This window comes from Apiospora phragmitis (genome assembly GCF_038363925.1).
Source record: "Apiospora phragmitis strain CBS 135458 chromosome Unknown utg000010l:1.0-9815664.0:1.0-9183399.0, whole genome shotgun sequence".
NCBI lineage: Eukaryota > Fungi > Ascomycota > Sordariomycetes > Amphisphaeriales > Apiosporaceae > Apiospora > Apiospora phragmitis.
Window position 1 is genome coordinate 4,735,204 of NW_027117409.1, and position 21,367 is coordinate 4,756,570.

General features: G+C 50.9%; 4 protein-coding genes across 4 annotated transcripts; 2 read left to right on the forward strand and 2 right to left on the reverse strand.

Moving 5' to 3' along the window:
- Window positions 1-3,019: 3,019 nt before the first annotated feature.
- PG994_011206 (Polarized growth protein rax2) lies at window positions 3,020-6,770 on the forward strand (the record flags this gene model as incomplete). Its single annotated transcript, XM_066862615.1, has 2 exons — window positions 3,020-6,482; window positions 6,538-6,770. The coding sequence occupies 2 exons, from the start codon at window positions 3,020-3,022 to the stop codon at window positions 6,768-6,770; spliced, it is 3,696 nt and encodes a 1,231-aa protein (XP_066711725.1).
- Window positions 6,771-8,380: 1,610 nt separating this feature from the next.
- PG994_011207 (putative cytochrome-c peroxidase precursor) lies at window positions 8,381-9,954 on the reverse strand (the record flags this gene model as incomplete). Its single annotated transcript, XM_066862616.1, has 2 exons — window positions 8,381-9,527; window positions 9,851-9,954. 2 exons carry the CDS (start codon window positions 9,952-9,954, stop codon window positions 8,381-8,383), a joined length of 1,251 nt encoding a protein of 416 aa, XP_066711726.1.
- Window positions 9,955-11,003: 1,049 nt separating this feature from the next.
- Window positions 11,004-13,368, reverse strand: PG994_011208 (Pre-mRNA-processing factor 39; the record flags this gene model as incomplete). Its single annotated transcript, XM_066862617.1, has 5 exons — window positions 11,004-11,172; window positions 11,238-12,443; window positions 12,827-12,930; window positions 12,992-13,207; window positions 13,297-13,368. The coding sequence occupies 5 exons, from the start codon at window positions 13,366-13,368 to the stop codon at window positions 11,004-11,006; spliced, it is 1,767 nt and encodes a 588-aa protein (XP_066711727.1).
- Window positions 13,369-15,003: 1,635 nt separating this feature from the next.
- On the forward strand, window positions 15,004-19,563 carry PG994_011209 (Inositol-1 4 5-trisphosphate 5-phosphatase 1; the record flags this gene model as incomplete). Its single annotated transcript, XM_066862618.1, is given in 9 exon segments — window positions 15,004-15,479; window positions 15,500-15,640; window positions 15,710-16,999; window positions 17,068-17,603; window positions 17,653-17,762; window positions 17,820-17,929; window positions 17,984-18,670; window positions 18,681-18,828; window positions 19,132-19,563. The coding sequence occupies 9 exon segments, from the start codon at window positions 15,004-15,006 to the stop codon at window positions 19,561-19,563; spliced, it is 3,930 nt and encodes a 1,309-aa protein (XP_066711728.1).
- Window positions 19,564-21,367: the final 1,804 nt, after the last annotated feature.

Genomic DNA, 21,367 nt, shown 5'->3' on the forward strand with positions numbered 1-21,367 from the left:
TCTTCTCATGGGCTTCTAAGCATTTGATACATCTACAAGGCTATACGTCAACGAGATATAGAGTAGGTACATCTTAAGATCGGGTGGCCTCATTATTTATCGTTGTATAAATCTACCTGGGCATGGATACTCCAGAAAGCCAAACACAGCCACGTGTAGCAGACCACTCTGCCACTAGAGGGCATTATATTCCAAGCATGCAGCCAGCACTGCTACCGTCTCCTGAGGGAATGGGATCCTGAAACAGTGAGACAGTTGGAAGAAGCATGTAGATTCAAGCAGGTCTTACCCCAAAAAGATATTGCTGGCCATAGCGGGTAGGGCAGATGATGGCTGGATGTCCGGTACGCAAGCCGAGTGATCGACACACACATTCTTTGATCAGCCATTTACACTCCATTGACTATCGAACAAGTTCTCACTATCTGTATAGTTTTAAGTTGACTCTTGTCAGCACTGTCAAAATAATAGTGGCATTGGAAACGAGCGCCACATAAGACATGTCAAGTACATAGCTTGGTCAGGAGGCTCAACTTAAAGCAAAACAGCCAGGAGAGAGAGATACAGTGGTATAATCCACAGACACATGCACCTCATTGCCTATTTCATGTAGTTACATAGTAACTTACTTATTCAGTTGAAGCTGAGGTGCATATTGGTTTGCTTCCTTATCATGCACCAGGCCATGGCCCAAGCCACAAGTCGCGTCGTATGAAGTTGATTCCAAGTCCGATCAGCTTCTTGAATGGCTGCACGCGACGTGGTAATGTGGGATCAGTAAAGTAGGAGCCAGTTCGCGGACCCTCCCCTGCTGCACGGTTGCCGGGCTAGGCAGGGCGGATGATGATACTGCACCAGTTACAGACGAGGAGGAAACCGAACCAGCGCCCCGGCACACCTAACCCAAGCAGCCAAGATAGCAGAAGCCCCTTACAGGCCACAGACGTGTGTGTACCTGGATCGTGCAGGCCAGAACTGGAGACAGGCACATGAGGATTGACCCCCAGGCACGCAGGCTGACAGAAAACTTCTGGTGTCTCTCGTGTTAATTTGTCAATCGTCTCTCAGAAATTGAAGAATCTCCTCCCCCTCTTCTCGTATTCACGCTTGCACTTGCCAAGGTTGCGTTCGTTGAATGGTAGATGCTTATTGAAGTTCTTTTCAGAACACTGTCACTCTTTTGATCTTTCTGCTTTCGCCAGCACATTTGCAGTTGGGCTTTCTAGCCTCTTCCTCTCACTCTCTTTCCATTCGGATTCATTCGTTTAATCACCCGCACTGGACTGGAGCAATTAATCAGTCCTCTCGGCTGTTCTACCCCTGATCTGAGGCCACCACCACATTCTCTTACAACCAGACAAGACCTTTCCAGGGTGGCTCTCATCGGCTTTTGTGACATTTTGAGGGAAAATCGTCAAGATTTGTCTCTACTACACTCGTTTTCTCCAGCCCGACTCGAAACACGACAACCCCCCAAGTTACCTACTCCCGCATAGTCGCATTCATCCCATCCTGCTGGACCCATACATAATAATATCCAGATCGAACGGAAGAGGTTGGCGCTACGCAAACGCTTGCTGTAGTTACCCGCAGTCCAAGTCATCGGTTGTTGCAATCGTCATCTCATTTCATCTCATATTGCCCGTCTGTAAGTCAAAGAAGATGTCCAGTTGCATCCCGTTCCGTGTCTCTCGTGCCTCTCTCCGGAGAGAGGCATGCTTTTCAAGATCCCGAAACGACCTGGGACAAGTTCTCAAAAGGCCACGTTTGCCGAATGTCTGCATACCAATGTTACCCCCCTCATTAATGACCGGTTGCGACACGCGGGAAGAGGCGCAGCTCGTCTAGAGGGGGTGGGCAGGTGGACAGGCCTGTCTGGTCTATCATTCCTGGACAGAGAGTCACAGTAATCTTGTCTGCAGCAAGCTTAATGAGTGGTCGCTAATTTTGCGTGAACCTGTTTTTACCCAGCAGTCGTCCATATCTGGGCTATTATCGGCACGTCACCGCATCCAGGTCTCTCGCACCACGTTCATCGTAATCCGCTTTCGATCAATTCCAAGACGCAGAAAAGCAACGGCAAGCAGGACATCGACTGGACCGACCGGCCTGGCCGTTGATTAACCCAGAGTCCACTAACCCAGGCACGCCCCATAGTGGAAAGCAGACCAAGTCACCAGCTGCCAGTCAAACACCAGTAAACTCGGTGCACATTTCTCCCAGACTCACGCTAGGCCTCTTACGGCCCAGAACACGTCTTTTCAGGTACGACTAGCCCAGCTTCCCTTGTCCACCACCTGCCTGCACGGCGAAGAAAAGTACATATCATCCATCCATCCCTATCCCTTCAGCGCCCTGCAGTGCCAGTGCAAGCCAGTGCAGCAGCGCAGCATTGCAGTACGGGGCGTGTGTATGTGTGTACAACGTATGTGTGCGCTGTATGTACCTCTCACAACAACACGGGCCCTTCATCTCCCGCCTGCAGTCTGAGTCAATTCAATCAACTGCATTTGCATTACACCTGTCTGCATCCTACCTGATTCAATTCGCACGTACCCAAGCCCAACGAGTGACGGCAGGGAAAAACAGCAACATCCTCCTTTCGACTCAATTAACCAAAACAAAAACAGTTGCGATCGCTTTCCCCGACAACTATCTGCCTCAAACAAACCGTGACCCGGCCGCAGCAAACTCCCTCGCCTGGATTCGCATCATCCCCTCTAATCATTCCCTCCAACTTGCTTGGCTATCTCGACGAACGTACGCGAATAGGAAAAAAGGATTAATCGGCCCTCCTGACCCTGCCCGGAATTTCGTCACATCCCGCAGCTTACGCCCGTTACTCGCGTCACCTGCATTTCTCTAACCTCATGGCCAATATCCGCACTTGAAACCAATTCTCATGATTTCATAACAGCTACGAAGCCAGATCCCCAGGCAATCTAATTCCGGCCGGAGCAAGGCCCTACGAGTCTCGCATTATTGCTCCGGTCATTGGTTACGGCAAGACGAAAAAACAATGCGAATATCTTACAGGCGGCGGCCTGCGTCACGCAAACCCGCTAATTCTTTAACATCATATCTTTTCGGCCTCACCACGATCGCGACATTGTCGCATGCTTTGACCGTAACTCCAGTGCCTTCACCAGACCTCGACCTTAGTAATTTGGGGCGTGTAGCCATTGCTGGAGATTTCGCAGGCATATCACTCAATGAATTTGAGGGTCAAACTGAGCAGCCGTTCAACACCAATGGCTCCGAGTCACTGATGATCCGCCTGCCTAATGGCGTCTTCTCTAATATTCTGACGACCGACGCGTCAATACAGACAATATGCAGTTTTCGAGGTGCCCTTATCCTGGGCGGCAACTTCACCAGTTTGGACGGAAGGTCCTCAACCGGAATCGCGCAGTTTAATCTTGACGATATGACCTTGAGTCCAATTGCTGGTCTGCTAGGACAGGTGAACGCCTTGTTCTGCGACGACGATGCTGGCAAGGTCTACGTCGGAGGAAGCTTCAAGGCCGCGGATTCGACAAATGCTATTACATGGGTCGCCGATAGCAACTGGGCAAGTCTGCCGTTCGCGGGCTTCAATGGGCCCGTTACGTCCATCACCAAAGCCTCCAACGGCCACATCGTCTTTGGTGGGCGCTTCACTGGGTTGGGAAATACGAGCACTCCCAGTCAACCTGATGAGCAGGCCATCAACTTATCAACCGCCACGATCTCGGCAAACCAAGGCACAACTGCTGCCGGTTTCAGTGATCCGAAGAATATCGTTTGCAAGACGGGTGGTACTAATGGTGCAGGAAACACTTGGTTGCTAGCAGACAACACACCAGGCTCGTGGTCTGCCAAGTTCCGCTATGGGTTCCAACCTACCAAGCTCCGGCTATGGAACACGCATCAAGATGGACGCGGAGTAAAGACCTGGAGGTATACGGCTCTACCGATCAACGGAATTATGAATTTCACCTACGTGGATCCAAAGACGAACCAGAACATATCGTGCACGAGCGAGTGCCCTCTCAGCGACGATCCCTCTGTTGAGTTCCAGGACTTTCACTTCGTTAACAACGTTGGCCAGGACGAGTTCAGAATCGATGTTTCTGAGTGGTACGGTAAAGGTGGCGGCTTGAATGGGATCGAACTCCTCCAGGACGATATCTTCGCTTACGCCATCAATGACTTCAACGAGCCGTCATGCGCCAACACATCATTTGCCTCGAGCGCAACCACCACAGGTGACTGGAAAGTCACGCCATCTGGTCAGAGTAGTGCGGACTATCTCTCAGTCAACATTCCCAGTCCGGTCAACTCTGCGGCGGCGTCCATCACCTTCTTCCCCGATATTCGAGAGGCTGGTAACTACACTCTCTCGCTATATACACCAGGTTGCATCCAGGATAATACTTGCGGAACTCGTGGCCAAGTGAACATCACATGGAGCGTCAGTCCAAACGCGCCGGTGGGCAGTAAAGTACTGTTCCAGACCAACAATTTCGATAAATATGACGTGCTTGACATGACTATCCTTGAGGCAAGTTCGAGCTCGTTCCGTCCCAGCGTCACAATCACAGCCTTGAACAACCAAGACCTGTCAAGCATGACAATGGTTGCACAAAAAGTCAACTTTGTGCTAATGAACTCCACGGGTGGACTGAACGGTCTGTTTGATTACGATCCCAGCAAAGCCAAAATCGACACGGTTGATTTCGGGACCTCGGCATTCGACAAACTCGGCTCGACGTTCTCGAGGGGATCTGCTGTGAGTGCTCTTGCAACGACCGGCGATATCACCTACATTGGTGGCAATTTCACCTCGGACAAAGTGAGAAATATTGTTGCTATCAACAGCAAAGACAGCTCTACAGTTCCACTTGAAAGTGGTACTAATGGACAAATCATGTCGATGGCCCTTGTGCACAACCAGCTCTTCGTTGGGGGCAGTTTTAACAACACATCTGATGGATCAAACCCAGCCCTCGGGAACGTTGCCGTCTACGACACCGCAAGCAAGAAATGGGCTTCTCTTGGCGCTGGAGTCGACGGACCAGTTATGAACGTTGTGGACATGACTTTAAACCTCAGTTCCAACAAACCGGAGAGTGTTATTGCTGTTTCTGGCAGCTTCTCACAACTACTGGCCTTTGGCAGCAACCCAGAACACGCAGTTAATGGCTTTGCCATCTGGGTGAAGTCACAGAGCAACTGGCTGCAAAATGTGAATGGTCCCACCCCATTCCTAGACGGCATCCTCTCAACATCACTCATAAACGGGGCCGACGACGGAAAGTCTGTGTATGCTGGTTCCTTGAGCTCACAGGTTTTGCGCGCCGAAGGAGCTGCCACCATGGGCAACAGCATAGGGTCTTTCCCTTTGAACATCCAGCCACCGGCGTCTGCAGCTAATATGACAACTAATTTCGCTGGCGTCAGAAAGCGCCTCTCTTCGGCGAATAGCACGGATGTCTCTGGCGTCGTTGCCGGTCTTTTTTATAAAGAAGGTGGACTGAATGTGACCATTCTCGCCGGTCACTTCTCCGCAACCGCTTCTGACGGAACTCCCTTTGCCAACATGGCTTTCATTGATGGTGTTGCAAACAACAAAGTCACCGGTCTTCCAGCTGGCGTAACCGACGCGTCTACTTTCCGCGCTGTGGCTATCCAGGGCAGCACATTGTTTGCTGGTGGTCGAGTCAATGGAACAGTTGGCGAGTCTCGTGTGAACGGGCTCGTCTCCTTCGATATGGCAAGCAAGAAATTCAACCAACAGCCCCCATCCCTGAGTGGTGGCGAGGGCACTGTCTCTTCCATAACTGTTAGGCCCGACAGTGGCGAAGTCTTTGTTGGAGGCTCCTTCGAGGATGCCGGGTCATTGGACTGTCCTGGCCTCTGTGTCTTCAGCACCGCAACCTTCCAATGGAGCCGCCCCGGCTTCGGGTTACAGGGTGATGTAAACGCCATGATGTGGTCCAGCAAGACCAAAGTGGTCGTGGGCGGCAACATGACCCTTAACGATACATCTGCTTTCCTTTCATCCTATGATGCCTCGAGCTCGTCGTGGTCAGGCTTCCCCGAGCTTCCTGGTCCCGTTGACGCGATCACTGCTGCCAACAAGGAAGGTACTCAGCTCTGGGTTTCAGGTACTGCGAGGGATGGGTCAGTGTACCTGATGAAGTACGACGGTTCATCCATGGTTCCGGCTGGGATCACCTTCGACGCAGAAACAGCCATCAAGAGTCTTCAAGTCTTTACCGTGACGGAAGCCCGTGACTCGGAATCCAATCTAGTTGACCGCAACCAGGTCCTGATGATCACGGGCTCCTTGTCCATCCCTAACTTTGGGAAGGCTTCCAGTGCCCTGTTCGATGGGGACAAGATCCGACCGTATGCTTTGACAAGCAACACAGGCAATAGTGCTGGCTCGATTGCGAAAATATTCGTTGAAAACCCCGATAATTTCTTCAAGCCTTCAAGTAAGTCGCAAGTATCAACCCATGTTCTGATCAAGCTGCTAATTCGTTTTTCCAGAAGCTGGGCTGGCAGTAGGATTTATCGTCCTTATTGGTCTCGCTATCTCGTTGGCTTTGATGCTTCTCATTGTGGTGGCCGGTCTCGCCCTTGACCGGTACCGGAAGAAGCGCGATGGCTATGTTCCTGCACCAACATCAATGTATGACCGGGGTAGCGGAATGCGAAGGATACCGCCTCATGAGCTGCTCGATTCATTGAGCAAGGGCCGCCCTGGTGCACCTCACGTATAAGGAACCGGTCAACACATACGGCATTGGTGCCATGCGAACTGTTTCTGTACTTGCTTGGACAAGCAAGGCAGATGAGCCACGATCCCAGAATGACCTTTTTACAGTACTGGACTGGTGGGTGACAGCCTCTACCACGGTCCAGTCAACCAGAGATACCCATCGAGAGTAGAACACTACCGTCATCGAAATCGAGCATAGCTGAGGCGAGTTGCGCGGAAGCTGAGTAAACCAGACTAAACAAGCTCTCCATCGTGAAAGGTGCACAAACAACCGGGACTCTGTAGCGGGAAGAGTTGCATTTACTGACGAATTACGAACAAGCGAGCTTCCTTAATGTCTACATGTCTATTTTTTTCTTTTCACCCTTCTTAGACGGAAACGTCTTTGTGTTACTACACCTTCTTACACTCTCTCAATGTATATTACATAATTATTTCTTTTACTTGCAGCCTCGTCCCCCGGCTGCACATACGGCTTGAAGCTGCGAAACTGGTTCGCGCACACAGAACACGATGGGTGGTAGTGGTGATGGTGGCGATGGTAGCGATGGAGGCGAGATTCGTACACAGTGGTTGCGATTTGACTTGACCGATCATGTCGAGATTTTGATCGAGATACTTATTTTCATGAAGGGATAAAAGGGAAAAGGCTGGGGCATGGTGTTCCAATATAACAAAAATCACGGTCTCGGTGGAGGAAATCAAGGGAGACAAGAGACCGACCGAACCAATCTGGTTTTGGCCGGCAGAGTGAGTGACCACCGAGTCCTATTCACATCCAATAGAAATAGTGCCAAATACTTGCTTGGTGTTCCAGATTTCGTGATGCATGTCTATGCTGCATATGTGACGTGATGTATTGTGGGATGTATAGAATATATTCATCATATGAATACCACCTGGACATGGCTTTAGCTTTCCCATGATTCCCCGTATAGAGTTACTGATTCCAATTGCAATGATATTCCACACAAAATTGTTGACATATTTGAGACACTGCCATACCTAAACCAGCCCAGTGGCCTTGCTTGTCTTGGCCTACCTACATCTCAAGGGATTGGAGACCAAGGGCCATTGGTCGGCGTTGGAAAGGGGGGTATGTGGGGAAATATACTTTACATCAACCCCAGGTTCGGTTATTTCTCATCTAGAAAACACGAATCTGCTATTCCTTCTTGCTTTCTGTCTCTATTTGTCTCTAATATCTCTGTGGACTGATCAGCCACCCGCGAGGTTATCAGATAACACCCGAATACATCACAATTTGGACGGTAACATTCTGATGGTATATTGAGAGGCGTAACTCCCTCACGTGAGCTCTGCCACGTATGACAACAACTAATCTACGCTTCACATTCGTACACGGCACTGGCTAAATCTAGGAAGATAGCAATCTCTTCCCGAAATAAAACCAGACATTATGCGTGACCTTCTCTATATCTTGACCGCATTCTTCTAGATGCAAATCTATGACACCAACGAGTCTCTGCTCTTGGGTATATCTCGCGGGGTATATCATCTCGTCTCCTTTGATTTTCTTCTTCTTTCGTGTATATCCTTTCTTGTCCCACAGCCTGTACAGGCGCAGGCGCAATTTCAGCAAGTGCTTGCTTATGCGTTGGTGGGCTTGAAAGTCATTCTCTCGGAGCGCTCCTTGAAGGGAACACCGAGTTCGAAAAGCTTGACAACGACTTGGCTGAAATCCTTGAAGAAGAGGTCGTTATCCTTGGCGTACTTCTGAACCCAAGGCTTCATGGCCTTGTCCTCGATGAGAGTATAGTCGGCAGGCAGCATCATAAGACCGTTGGTCTTGTCCTGATACTGTCTGGGGCCGTCCCACTTGCGGATGTGCCACTTCTCGTTCAAAAGAAGGGTGTAGTAGTCGTTGGTCAGGACGGTCGGGGAGAAAGTCCAGGGGCCGTCGAATCCGGATCGGTCCGTGTGGCATCGGCCAAGGGCGTGGGCACCGGCGAGGGCAACGATCTCCTGATCATTGAAGCCCATGCGGTAGAAGATGTCCCGGAGGTGCTTGGATCCCTGAGCACCGTCGGGGAGACGGCCATCGGGAGTGCAGGCGGCGGCTTCCTTGTCGGCGCGGCCAGGGCGCCACGGAATCGTGGGGCCCTGCATTTCCTGGATGGCGCAAGCACCAGCAAGGGTCCAGAGATCAGAGTAGGAGATCCAGGGGAACTTGGCTATAATAATTGGGTTAGTGTTTGACCTTGGCGGCGCAAAAAAAAGAGGAGCAGGAAGTCGCTTACCCTTGACAGGCTCGAGGAAGTCACGGGCGTGCTTCAGACCAGCGTTGGCACCATGGTCGCCCTCGGGAGCGAAGCGCATGGTGGCGCCGTTGCTGCCGCCCGTATTGGTCTCCTTGTCGTAGGTGCCGCTGGCATGCCAGGCGAGACGGACCAGGACGGGCCCGTAGCTGCCGTCGTCGTAATCGTCCTTCTCCTCGAGGCGGCCGGCGATCTCGTTGTAGACCTTCTGGAAGTCCTCCTTGGTGGGGGTGAAGACCTTCGGGGTGGCCGAGGAGGCGCTCTGGGAGTAGAAGTAGTAGCCGCCGACACCGGCGGCGGCGGCACCAGCCAGGTAGACCAGCGACGAAGACGATCCGACAGGCTTGGGGGGCTCCGAGGAGAGAGAAGCGGCGGCCGCTCTGGCGGAAGGCGTGGCGGGTGGATGTGGAAAAGGTGTTGCGCGCGCTGGTGCGCAGGGCCGAGCGGGCGACCTGGCGAGAGAAAGTGGCGGCAGACATCTGGAGCAGTTGGCGAGTTAATACCAAGTCTGGCATGGGAAGCAAAATGAAGGCACTGCTGGGAGGGAATGATCACGCCTTGCTTACCTTTGGATTGATTGTTGGGAAACAGTCGATGGCGAAGTGTTCTACGAAAGGAAAAACGCAGGAGGAAAAGCCAGACAAGATATATGAGAGGAGGGTGGAATGGGAAAGAAGAAAAGGCCGGGGAAGAGGGAGGGTCAAGGGTGATAAGCGACAGCGGCGGTAGAGATAGATCGAGATATCCAACATGCGACGACTAGACAGATGGGTATGACTGGAATATATAACATGCTACATACTGTAATGTATTGCCCAGAACAGTCGCAGCTATCCGGGGGAGGGAGTCCACTCTTGTTACCGGATTCCCCTGGCTCGCCTCAAGGGAACCCTGGAAACATTTCATGACAGACCCTCAGGCGACAGTTCGACAGTAGCTGCGGCTATGGTGTAATATCTCTCAAATACAGCGGCCGTGATTGGTTCGCGGGCGGCAGAGTGGTACTACTACAACGAAATATCGGGACCCTGGGTTGATGAAGGGTTGAAGCTGGGACAAACACCAAGTGGAACCACCAGCCGAGTAAGCAGCAACTGGTGATTGGTAGCCAGTCCAGAAGTAGAGCTTCTGGCCAGTCTAGCAGTCCGCGTCTCGGGCCAATTTTCTTCTTCATCTTTCCATCCGCGCCTGCATTAGTCAACGAACCGACGGGTCAAGGAGAAACGAGTCTGCTAGGACCCTGAAAAGAGAAAGAAAAACTACAACAAAAGTCGAGACAGCTGAGATAATCCCCAAAAATAATTAGTGTCTGTCACCCGCACCCGCAGCCGCACGCCAGCCAGCACGTTCCTTCGGCGACTTCGGCATTTGGCCCTGTACCTAACCCAAGTTGGGAGCCAAGTGGGCTGCATACCCCCGAAGGCACACTCGCTTACAGGAAACCAGCCGGTCTCGGATTTGCATCGTCGTATACCTCCTCGCCCGTGCCGATCCGAGATGCATCATCGTCACTTGCTACTACTCATCCTTCGGATTTACAGCGCATTCCGTCGGCCTATCAACTCTGCTTGATTTAGATAAACTTTTCTCTGCCGCCTTTGCATCGGCATTGGCACCTTTTGACTCATTCAGCTCCCATTCAACTGTCCGGCTTCCGCGGCCCTTGCAGCATAGGCGTGGCAAGTCTGATATTGACGAAATCAAGGCACCCTTGGCCCCAGGCAAGGCCCAATTACTTTTACATGGTATATCTGTTGGTCTCCATCGTCAACCTTACTCCCGTTTCCCACAAATTCCACCTGGGACCCAACGTTAAGGGACAACGCGGTAGCTCGACATATACGACACGCATTCTCAGCAAACAAAAACAATAAAGGCCGTATGTCGTGCGCAGCCCTGTTTATGATACAAGCACCCCGTGCCTCGGTATATAGGCCCTTGTGCCGTCAGTTGCTTCAGTTGAACGATGCCGTCCCCTGGGCGTTGACGTCCGCCTCCCCGAAATATTCATAATATCTTGGGTAGCTGCCCTCGGCCTTGAGTCTGGTGGCATCGTCCAGGGGAGCCTTGATAGACCCGTTCTCTTTAAGAGCCGGCTTGTTCAAGCTCGATACCGATTGCGGGCTGCAGCAGTTGTCAGTAGTGCCCGGGAAATATCTTCTTCCTCCATCCCTTGAGAGCACACTTACCCAAACACCTCCCGATTTATAGTGAGGAACAGCTTCATGGAATCCTTGCCGCCTCTCTCCTGCAGATAGGTGAGATAAGTAAGGTAAAGGCCTTGCTTCGCACTCGCCGAGATGCGGCTCGGGGCCCGGAGCTCCTCGAACAGTTGATGCAGTCGCTCAGCATGTTCACCCTCCTTCTCGCTGCTAGTGGGCTGCTCCAGCTCGAATTCCAGCCACTTCTGCCAGAAGTACCGGCTGTCGGCATACCACTGGACGTTCTTGGCGAAAACGGTGCGCGCCTCATCTACAGACCCCTTGGATTTCCACAACAGATTGGCCCATTGGGTAACAAGCACTGCCTTGGTGAAGATGTCAACATGGGGAGCATCGATTTGAGCCTTGTAGACTTCGATAGCTGCCTCCAGACCGCTCTGTCGTCTCTGGAGGTTGGCCCAGGAAATAATCGCCTCGACGCAATCTGGCAACTGCATCAGGATGGCCTCGTGAATGTCGCGGGCAACGTCCGTGCGGCCGCAGAATTCCTCAAAATATGCGAATTGAAGCCGGATTCCAGGTCGACTGATGGGCACGAAAAGCGTTGCCGCTCTCATGTATATGTGACGCACTTCTTCCTCCTTGCCCGGGTGCGATGCCATCCACTGAGCATATCGGAACCAGAACTCGTCGTAGAGCGCGCAGGTTACAACGCATCGCTCGTACAAGAACGTCGTCCTGGCAAAATAGCCCTCGCTTTCCTCAAAGTCGAGGTATTTTCGCCAGTTGGCCATCTGCGAATTCTCCAGCTCCGTGACATGAAAGTAAGGACGCTTGATTTCCGACTCGTACGTCCACCGCTTCGTCGTCTCGTCCTGTGTACGCTGGAATGTTTCGTAGTACATGCTATCGATCCGGGCCCGAATGTCGCGTTCCAGCTCCAACTCCGTCCTGGGTGGTAACCCGAAAGCTGCAGGGTCAGCCTCGACTTCAGCTCGGAAGCGTGCAAGATCGTCGGCTGATACCAGCTCAGCCAGCGGGCGACTGTGTGCTAGCTGACGAAACCTCTCGAAGTATCTGGCATATTGATGCATAGGGATGTGAATGACGCGCTGCAAGATGGCGAATATCTTGTCTTGCGCCTCTTGCCTTTCCTCATACTCGATGTACTTGTCCCAGAAAGGGTGTGCTAGAAAGTCGAGGCCGACTGCTGTAGCAGCACGCTCGAAGAGCCTAGGATATGGTCAGTCGTTCTTTTGCTCGGTAAATAGGGGCTGTGGGGAGGGGCGGAAGGAGTGCAAATACAGAAAGGGGAAGTTTGTGTATGTAACTGGTCCAATCCAAATCAATCAAGCCGAGATAGACGAAGTCATAGGATTACGACGGAAAGCGACGTGTCAGAAAGATGACAGTGTAAGAAACCAGAGCCTGGTGTTTTCTGTGAGAAAGTTCCAACATTTCCACGATGATTGTTGGTTTCCTCACCATCGATGACTATGCTAGCAGTCTTGGCAGAACCGTAGTGTTGGGGTTCAAAATGGTGTTGTCTCGAACAAAGAGTTTCTCTGCTTGGTGACATGGTTAAGAGGAAGGAAAAGCTCTCCGTAATTACTTACTCTCTCACGAGATGAGGCGTGTGTGTTGTCTCCATTTTGAAGGAGCAGTATGAGGCCCAGAGGTCAACACAGTTGGTGATACTGGCGCATCCACGCTCATAGATCTGTTTGGCACTGTCAGCAAGGGCGCAGACCAACCAAGGGGGCCTTGACCAAAAGACGAACCATCTCGGCTGACTTGGGGCCAGAAATGTTGAACTCGAGGTCGGCATATTTTTTCCAGTAGCCGAAGAGTAGGGGGAACTTTAGAAGGAATCGATCATAGGCATCGCGTAGCGTGGCGAGGGCTTGGGGGCTTGAGTTGCGATTGAGGCCGCCTTCTTGAGCTTCGCATGCTCGAATCAGCTTCTCCCGAGACTCGAAATTGTCGGTGTCGGCATCCTATATGCAAGTAAACAATTAAATTAGGCTTGGGCTTGCTTGGGCTTGGAATCGAGGAGCTGCAGAAGTGATGCAGTCCGGCTACTCACCACCTCGGCACTAAGCTTCTTGATTTCGACATTGTCGTCGTCGGCCACGGCAAACTGGTTGAAGTCTGTCATCGCTGTTGGCGCAGTAGTGTGGGTTTACAGTATAAAAAGGTGCAATTGGGTGCAGGTCGAGTACAGTAGCAAAGGTCTGCAGAGAAAAAATCGGAAGACACAAGGCTAAGATCTGGAGGAAACGCGTGCGAAGGTGGAAGAGAAGGAACGAGGTTTAGTTACGGTCTAGGTAGATAAGAATGACGAGAGGTAGGATGTATGTAGGTATGTAATCAATTGAAGGTTGATTGTAAGTGCACCTAGTAGGCAAGTAGGTACTGCTGCAGGCTCAAGCTGTACGTCGCTAAGATTTGATGTGGGACCTCGTCTTGCAAGTGAACGTGAAATTTTCTGCACTATTAGCGCAAATGATGGTTTACGATGATGCAGGCTGAGGGCATGTATGTGTGTATGCGCATCCCCGTACTTGAGATACACGTCTGTAATGTCTGGTGTATTAAATGGTAGGCAGAGGGATGGCAAATGGGTTTAATGGGGGATGATGGGATGATCTTGCACTTGTACAAGAAATGCGTTCTCTCTTACTCGGTGCTGGGGGACGAACGCCTATCTTTTTTTTTCTACCTCCAAGTCGGTCTAATGCGGCTCAAATTCCAGCTACTGCCCGGTCCTAATGCTGGACTTGGTTCTGACTTAGGTGGTATGTAAGCATTGACTAGCGTGATGCAACAATTGGTGTGGCTGGGCCTGGGCGGGGGGCAGAGAATTGATGGTTCTCCACTTCACCATCTTCAGCCCCGGCAGTATTAAAATCAGGACTTGGAGGGAGGTCGATGCCTTCTTCTTCCTTTCCAATACATGGCCGATGATGATACCCCACACAAACAATATGATAGGAAGAGGGATAAAGCTCATTGAGCTTCATGATCTCAAATCATTAATCTGAGGCCTCAACATCCCTCTATTTCATCCTATAATTCTGCTCACCCTCCCTCCCTCTCGAAGACAAGGCACCAAGTGGTCAGCCCCCAAGGTCTTTGAGCACATTCCCAGATCCAGCTTCGGCGCGGGACGGCGTTGCCTTCCTCCTGTGGAAATCCCGGGTTTCGTTCTGCAAGGTATCGAGAATATAAGATTTGTGCTCTTTTGAGCAGAGCTTAATTAGGAATGCTTGATTTTGGCGAGATATACGTGGTCACGGTCTCTTGGCATTGAATACATGGACGTGTGCTATCGCAGCAGTAAGCTTCTATGTGTGTGAACCGGAATTGGCGTCGTCGTGCCTGGCACAGCCCAAGTTAGCAGATTAGATTACTATGTTGAATACGTCTTGGGAATGTCTGCTCTGTGCGTGTGTGAGTCCCCCATATGGCGAGTTGTCGAAACCGAAGCCTCTTAATCAGGCCGTGACGGTTTCATCAACTTGTGATATTCGCGACTGTAAAAATAAGTCGCCATGTTAGATCGTCGGTATCGATAAGGGATGATACTGTGGGGCCCCGAATGACGTTGGAAACAGCATTGAACATTGCCAGCGCAAGTTCACCTGCACCTACCACTTACTTTCTACATAATAGAGAGTAGCAGGTCGCGATCGCAGTCAAATCCCACCTCGGCATTTGTTGTAAGACTTGGTATGCGACAAGTATTCGTGGCGCCCACATGTCGTCTATGCTGTTGAGTTAGGTTCTCGACATGGATCAGTACCCGAGAGCGGCAGCGCGCGATACTGTCGTGGGGCCTTCATCCGACAAGTCGAGCCAACTGCTCATCCGTGACTACCCTCATCGCGCCATCGCCATCGTCTCCTCTTCGCACGCCTTGATTTTCCGCTACAGTCCGACCACGAGCGAAGCAATTGCCAATGGATCGCTGGTATCCGTATCCTCGGCGAGGCCACGTGCTGGTAGCGAAGGTGCCATCTCCAAATGCATGGTCGAATTTACGCCTGCGTCTAAGAAGCTCCTGAACGATTTCCGACCGCTTACTCCCCGACCGATCTATGGCACATTAGGCCTCATTACCATCGACCAAGATGTTTTCTTGTCCGTCGTTACCCAAGCAAACCGAGTTGCTTCTGTGCGGCCCGGCGAGACGGTCGAACGGATCGCGAACGTGGATTTCTTCTGTCTGAACAGCGCCGAATACGACAACGTTTTCTCTCTCAACTCGTACGACAACGAGCTATCAGATGCAAATTCCCCATATGGCCAGGATCTTGGGCGCAGGGAAGGAGAGGTCGAATACCCCTATCAAGAGCTCCAAAAGCTCTTGACAATGGCAGCTTTTACTACAGCACCGATTTTGACTTGACAAATCGACTGCAAGACAGGTCAGTATTCTCCTGAGTAGTGGCATCCCCTGCCTAACTTTTGATGCACCAATTCTAACAAATTCACAGGCCGGTAGATTCTGCCACTTTTGATATCGACAACTTCGACGATTCGTTCTTGTGGAATTCCTTCATGATCAGTCCCCTAGTACAATTTCGATCCAGACTTCTTGTCCATGAGCGCGAGGCCCTGGATGCATCCAGGATCCTGACCTCGGCGATACGGGGATTTTGTTCCACCATGACGATACCACAAATCGCAGCACCTTTGAGCACTGCGAAGCCTGGTCTTCCGTCTTTCTTAACAGTGATCTCCCGGTTGTCTTGCAAGAGAGCAGGTACACGCTTCAACAGTCGAGGTATCGATGATGATGGCCACGTGGCCAACTTCGTCGAGAGTGAGACCATCTACTGGAGCCCCTCTGGAACTCTCTTCTCTTACGTTCAGGTCCGCGGGTCTGTTCCAGTCTTTTGGGAGCAAAGTGCAGGTCTTATCCCAGGCCAGCAGAAAATATCGATAACACGATCTGCTGAAGGATCGCAGCCTGCATTCAACAAGCACTTCGATGACCTCGAGCAATCTTACGGCGCTGTACATGTTGTCAATTTGCTGAGCGAGTCCAAGCCCGGAGAGGTTGAGCTTACGCAAAGATATCATTTTGGCGTGAATCACTGTTCATTAAGTCGACCCGACGAGAAACAGAATCGGGACCACACCCTTCTGCGGGTTACAGATTATGATTTCCACGCGGAAACAAAGTCGATGGGTTATGAAGCAGCGAAAGGCATCAAAAACTATATCGAGCATTCTGCAGACGGATTCGCTTATCACCTCGCTGAAGAGATGAATGATGCGGGAGATGTTGTGCAAGATCCTACGGAGCGTAACAGAATGGTTGTGGTTCTGCAGCAAGAAGGGGTTTTCCGCACCAATTGCCTTGACTGTCTTGATCGTACGAACTTGATCCAGACACTCATTTCGCAGCTGGCTTTTCAGTCGTTCCTGAATCACAGGACTGAATACGCTTCGTCGGACTTTTGGGTCCGTCATTCTACCTTATGGGCAGATAATGGCGACGCACTGTCCCGGATATATGCTGGAACAGGGGCTTTGAAGTCGTCGTTCACGAGACATGGCAAGATGTCATTGGCAGGTGCGATCGCGGATGCGCGAAAGAGTGCAACCAGACTATACATAAACAACTTTGCCGATAAATCGCGACAAAACACGATTGATATGCTCCTGGGCAGATTGGTGGGCCAGTCTCCCGTACATCTTTTTGATCCTATCAGCGATTACGTCTCGGTGGAGTTGGGCAAGCGAGCTGCCGAGTTCTCGTCCACTGAGAATATTACAATGTGAGCCCCTTGCCCTCGTCCCAGTAATATTTAGTATCATATCGCCGAGTTCACTAACAATGGGACAGACTGGTTGGCACATTCAACCTTAATGGCAAGACTGAGGGAATTAACGATGATCTCACGCCATGGTTGCATCCCGATGTATTAGGTTCATCTCAGCCTGAGATCGTTGCTGTGGGATTCCAAGAAATCGTCGAGCTGAGCGCCCAACAAATCATGAATAGCGATCCTACACGAAAACAAGCATGGGAAAGAGCCATCAAGAAGACCTTGAATGGGCATGCACAACGAATAGGGGGTGAGAAATATGTGTTGCTACGCAGTGGGCAGCTTGTTGGCGCAGCTCTGTGCATATTTGTTAAGGTCTCGGTGCTATCCAAGATCAAGAACGTTGAAGGCAGTGTCAAGAAAACCGGCATGTCGGGAATCGCCGGGAACAAAGGCGCTGTAGCCATTCGGATGGAATATGCGAATACCCAGTTATGCTTTGTGACAGCTCATTTGGCAGCTGGCTTTGCCAACTATGAGGAGCGCAACCGGGACTACGCAACTATCCATCACGGACTTCGTTTCCAGAGAAACAGGAGCATAGATGACCATGGTAAATGACTCGCCCCTCCTTATATGAAGCAAGATGCTAATCCCAACAGATACCGTTGTATGGCTTGGTGACTTCAATTACCGTATTGGTCTAAGCCATGAAAGAGCCATGGAACTGGTTAAGCACCAGGACCTAGAAAGGCTCTACGAAAACGACCAGGTGAGTAACTGCGCCTTAAACCAGTATCAGGGGTTGCATCTGCTAACAATAATCAAGTTGAATCTCCAAATGGTCGCAGGTCTGGCTTTCCCATTCTACTCCGAGGCCAAAATCACCTTCATGCCGACTTACAAATTCGATATCGGAACTGATAGATATGATACTTCGTAAGTGAAGTCGTGGCTTAAGTGTGTTGCCAATCTTTTCTGACGATACCACAGTGAAAAGGCACGGATTCCGGCTTGGACAGATCGTATCCTACGAAAGGGTACCAATATCAGACAGTTGGCATATAGCTCAGCCCCATTGCGGTTTTCTGACCACCGACCCGTGTATGCAACCTACCAATGCACCGTCAATATTATTGACGAGCCGTTGAAGGAAAAGATCAGTCGTAAGCTGTATGATCGACGCAAAGCCGAGGTTGGCCAGGCCGGGACGAACCTGGAACTCGACGATTCAGAGGACGAAGACCTCATCGGATATGATGCCATTGAACCGGGTCTTCCGCCTGCCAGCTCGGATCGCCAGCGATGGTGGTTGGAGAACGGGAAGATGGCACAATCCTCGATCCAAGCCCCGCGGTCCACTGACGGTGCTTCGTCGACGGTGCTTAATAAGACACGGCCCTCGAATCCTTTTGTCCCGAGTGACGAGAACGAATGGGTGAATGTTCCCGGGCAAATTCGCGGCTTGGCTCCTTTTCAAGCATCTCCAGCTCACCCTACGAACACATTAATCATTCTACACTATTGTCTACATCAGCCTCGAGTTCTACGCCTAGGAAGCTGCCTCCGCCGTATGAAACTTCAGCTTTGCCTGCTAAGGTTGGACGTATCAATCTCATGGATGAACCAATCACCGGACAAGGCCAGATACACGAACCGCCACCACCTCCCCTCCGAGACGTCAAACAAGCAACAACACTATGGGGACGCAGGCCCGAGCTATACCAATCAACCGGGAAAGCGTCCAAACGCCGAGGCTTAACCCGTCGCCTTCACAGACGCAGCCATTGTCTGCGGTGCCAGCACAAGTATTCGGGAAATCCAAGGCACCACCGCCCGTAAGTAACTCCTAGGTTGGCAATCGCCCTCCGTCCTACTCATGTGACGCCATTACAATCTAGAAGGCTTCTCATCGAGTTTTGGTGGGGCTCATAGTCTGTACCAACAAGGCTCTTGACGCTCAAATTCTCTCGACAAACTTGTATACGATTCGCAAACCCAGTGGCTTGCATTGCGTCGGTATATGCTCAGTCTCCCATGGACTCTTGGCATAGCTAGCTATATACTATCACTCACTTTTGACTCAACCGGACATTTCCTTTAAATCAAGCCGTGTTCCATGGCTAATTTATTCTGCCTAGATTGCCAAAAAGCCAGTACACCTCACCTCGCCAATTATGAGCGCAGGTTTTCAGGACTTTGGCCAATTTGATGAAGATAAAAACAAACCAAATATGCCCCGGCGGGCTAGCACCAACATACAGAACTTGACATCTAGGTTGGAGCAGAGCAACTCTCCTAATTTGACAGGAGGGATGCAGCGCTCCAACCAGCCCCAGAGGTCAATAACCACGAAGACAGGAACAACTAATTACGGGCAAGGTGGGTTCAGCGGAGGTGTCAACCTGCCAGGACTAGGACACCGGAAGCCAGTGTTGCCTGCACGCCCCCCTCAGCCCCCTCAGCCAGCGCCTACGCAGGCGTCCAAGCCCGTGAAGAATTCGGCAGTGGATCTGCTGGGAGACGACGATGCTACCGAAATGAGCGGGTGGGAAACTTTACGGCCCAGTTGAAGGGAGAAGGGAAGGGCATTGGTATATAGAGTACTTTGTGGGATTAATACCCAAGGGCGTTCGTTGGTCTACAACTGGCGGCGCAGTGGGGAAAGGGGGTGCAACAGGACCAAGAGCTGGTCTATAATACCTGCTGCTAGAAAGCGATGACATGAAATAGACGTCTTTTTCGAGGGTTTCTGATATTTCCTGAGCTATAAGCTAATAACCTGACAATGGCGTCCAGGTCGAGTGGGTTAGTGATTCGGTAACTTTGCGGTCGTTGCCTCTTATGATAAATATCCTTGACCTCCCCAGTATAGCCAGCCAGTCACGCTTTCCATCCCTGGGCAGTCTCTTTCAGTCTACCAAGCAACGGCCTCTGACACTGAAGGGTCCTCCATTTGTTTTTTTTCATTGTTCACACTCCTCACGCTCGCCGCCCCTTTGGCCACCATCGTCGCCTTGCTGAGCTGGACAGTTCGGGTTGTTGCAATATTCCTGCGTCAGCTGCCAGCGAAGATCCAAGGGCTTGGCTGGCGGGCAGTCTCTGTTCTTCCTCTTTGCCTTTTCGCATCGTTGTGTTACCCGCAGGTAATCGTCAGTCTTGGGGTCGATGTAGCGGCATCCGCAGGCGTAGAACTGGTCGCTGTAGTAACAGCATAGTTTTAGGAATAGCGGCTTTCTTATTCTCCCTGCTGGCTTGATTTATTTCTCCTGATGCGCGCAGGCACGGAATCTTCAGAGGGGGTGGTCCTCGGATTTTTTTGAAGAAAGTAGTGATGTGAGGAGGGGAAACTTTACGGGCGCTGCAAGCACTTGGCGAGAGAAGATACCCACGGACAAAGCATGCAGGACTAAACTATATGCACATAGTCCGAAATTGTATCTGCATCATCAAAGACCTTTGTCAGTCTTGCAAGGTTCGAACTTGTCGTCATTTCCCCAGCTGCCCCAGGTCAACGACAATAAGCCTTTAGCCTTTGACATGCAGACTTGTCAGACGAGGTGTAGATTTACCTGCCTCTGCTAAGGCTCTATTAGGGCTGTTGTTTTTGTATGGCCACCGGATTATGTCGCTGGGGTAGGAAGGCAATATAATACATAGATTGCTTCAGACTTGGTTGGTGCAGCTCATTGTGTATTGTCTATTCACAAGCCCGAGTATAGCTGCGATAGCCGACTTACCACACGTATCCACAAAGGCGACCGAGTTGGCACTGGATAGCCATAGATTACATTGCGTATTACTTGGTTAAGAAAAAATAAGGTCTTTCAAGAGTAAGTAGGTAGACTTCCGTCAATGGTGTCTTTGTGTAGTATGTGAAAACCAAGACTGATATTAGATACTACATCGCAATACCTGATGGGATAGCAGTTCCTAGTCTTGGTGCAACAAAGCTACCTCGCCATTCGTGGCTCGTACTTACGCACCTACTGATATGCATGGCATATCCACGGGCGACAACGTATCGACCAAAGTGGTCAATGTGGACCTACACCAGCCCTTCATACAACCAAATACCACAGATAGGTAATGTCGTCCGTAAGGACAGGGTATATGCCCACATAAGTTATCTTCGTTCAAAAAGTTAACAGGCGGGTGCCAAACCCCAGGACATTGTGTTGTCTATTCGCTATAAGGGCTCGCGGATGTGGTTGGATCATTCATTCCCAAACTGCCGAATACATCAATATACTGATATACATGAGCCCGAGAAGTAGATGGCCCGCTACTCGGGCATCACTTGGGGGATATTTGGTTGTCTTGAGTGTAGCTGGTTTAGATAAACTGTATTCTGTTTCTCACGAAAACAGTACGAGT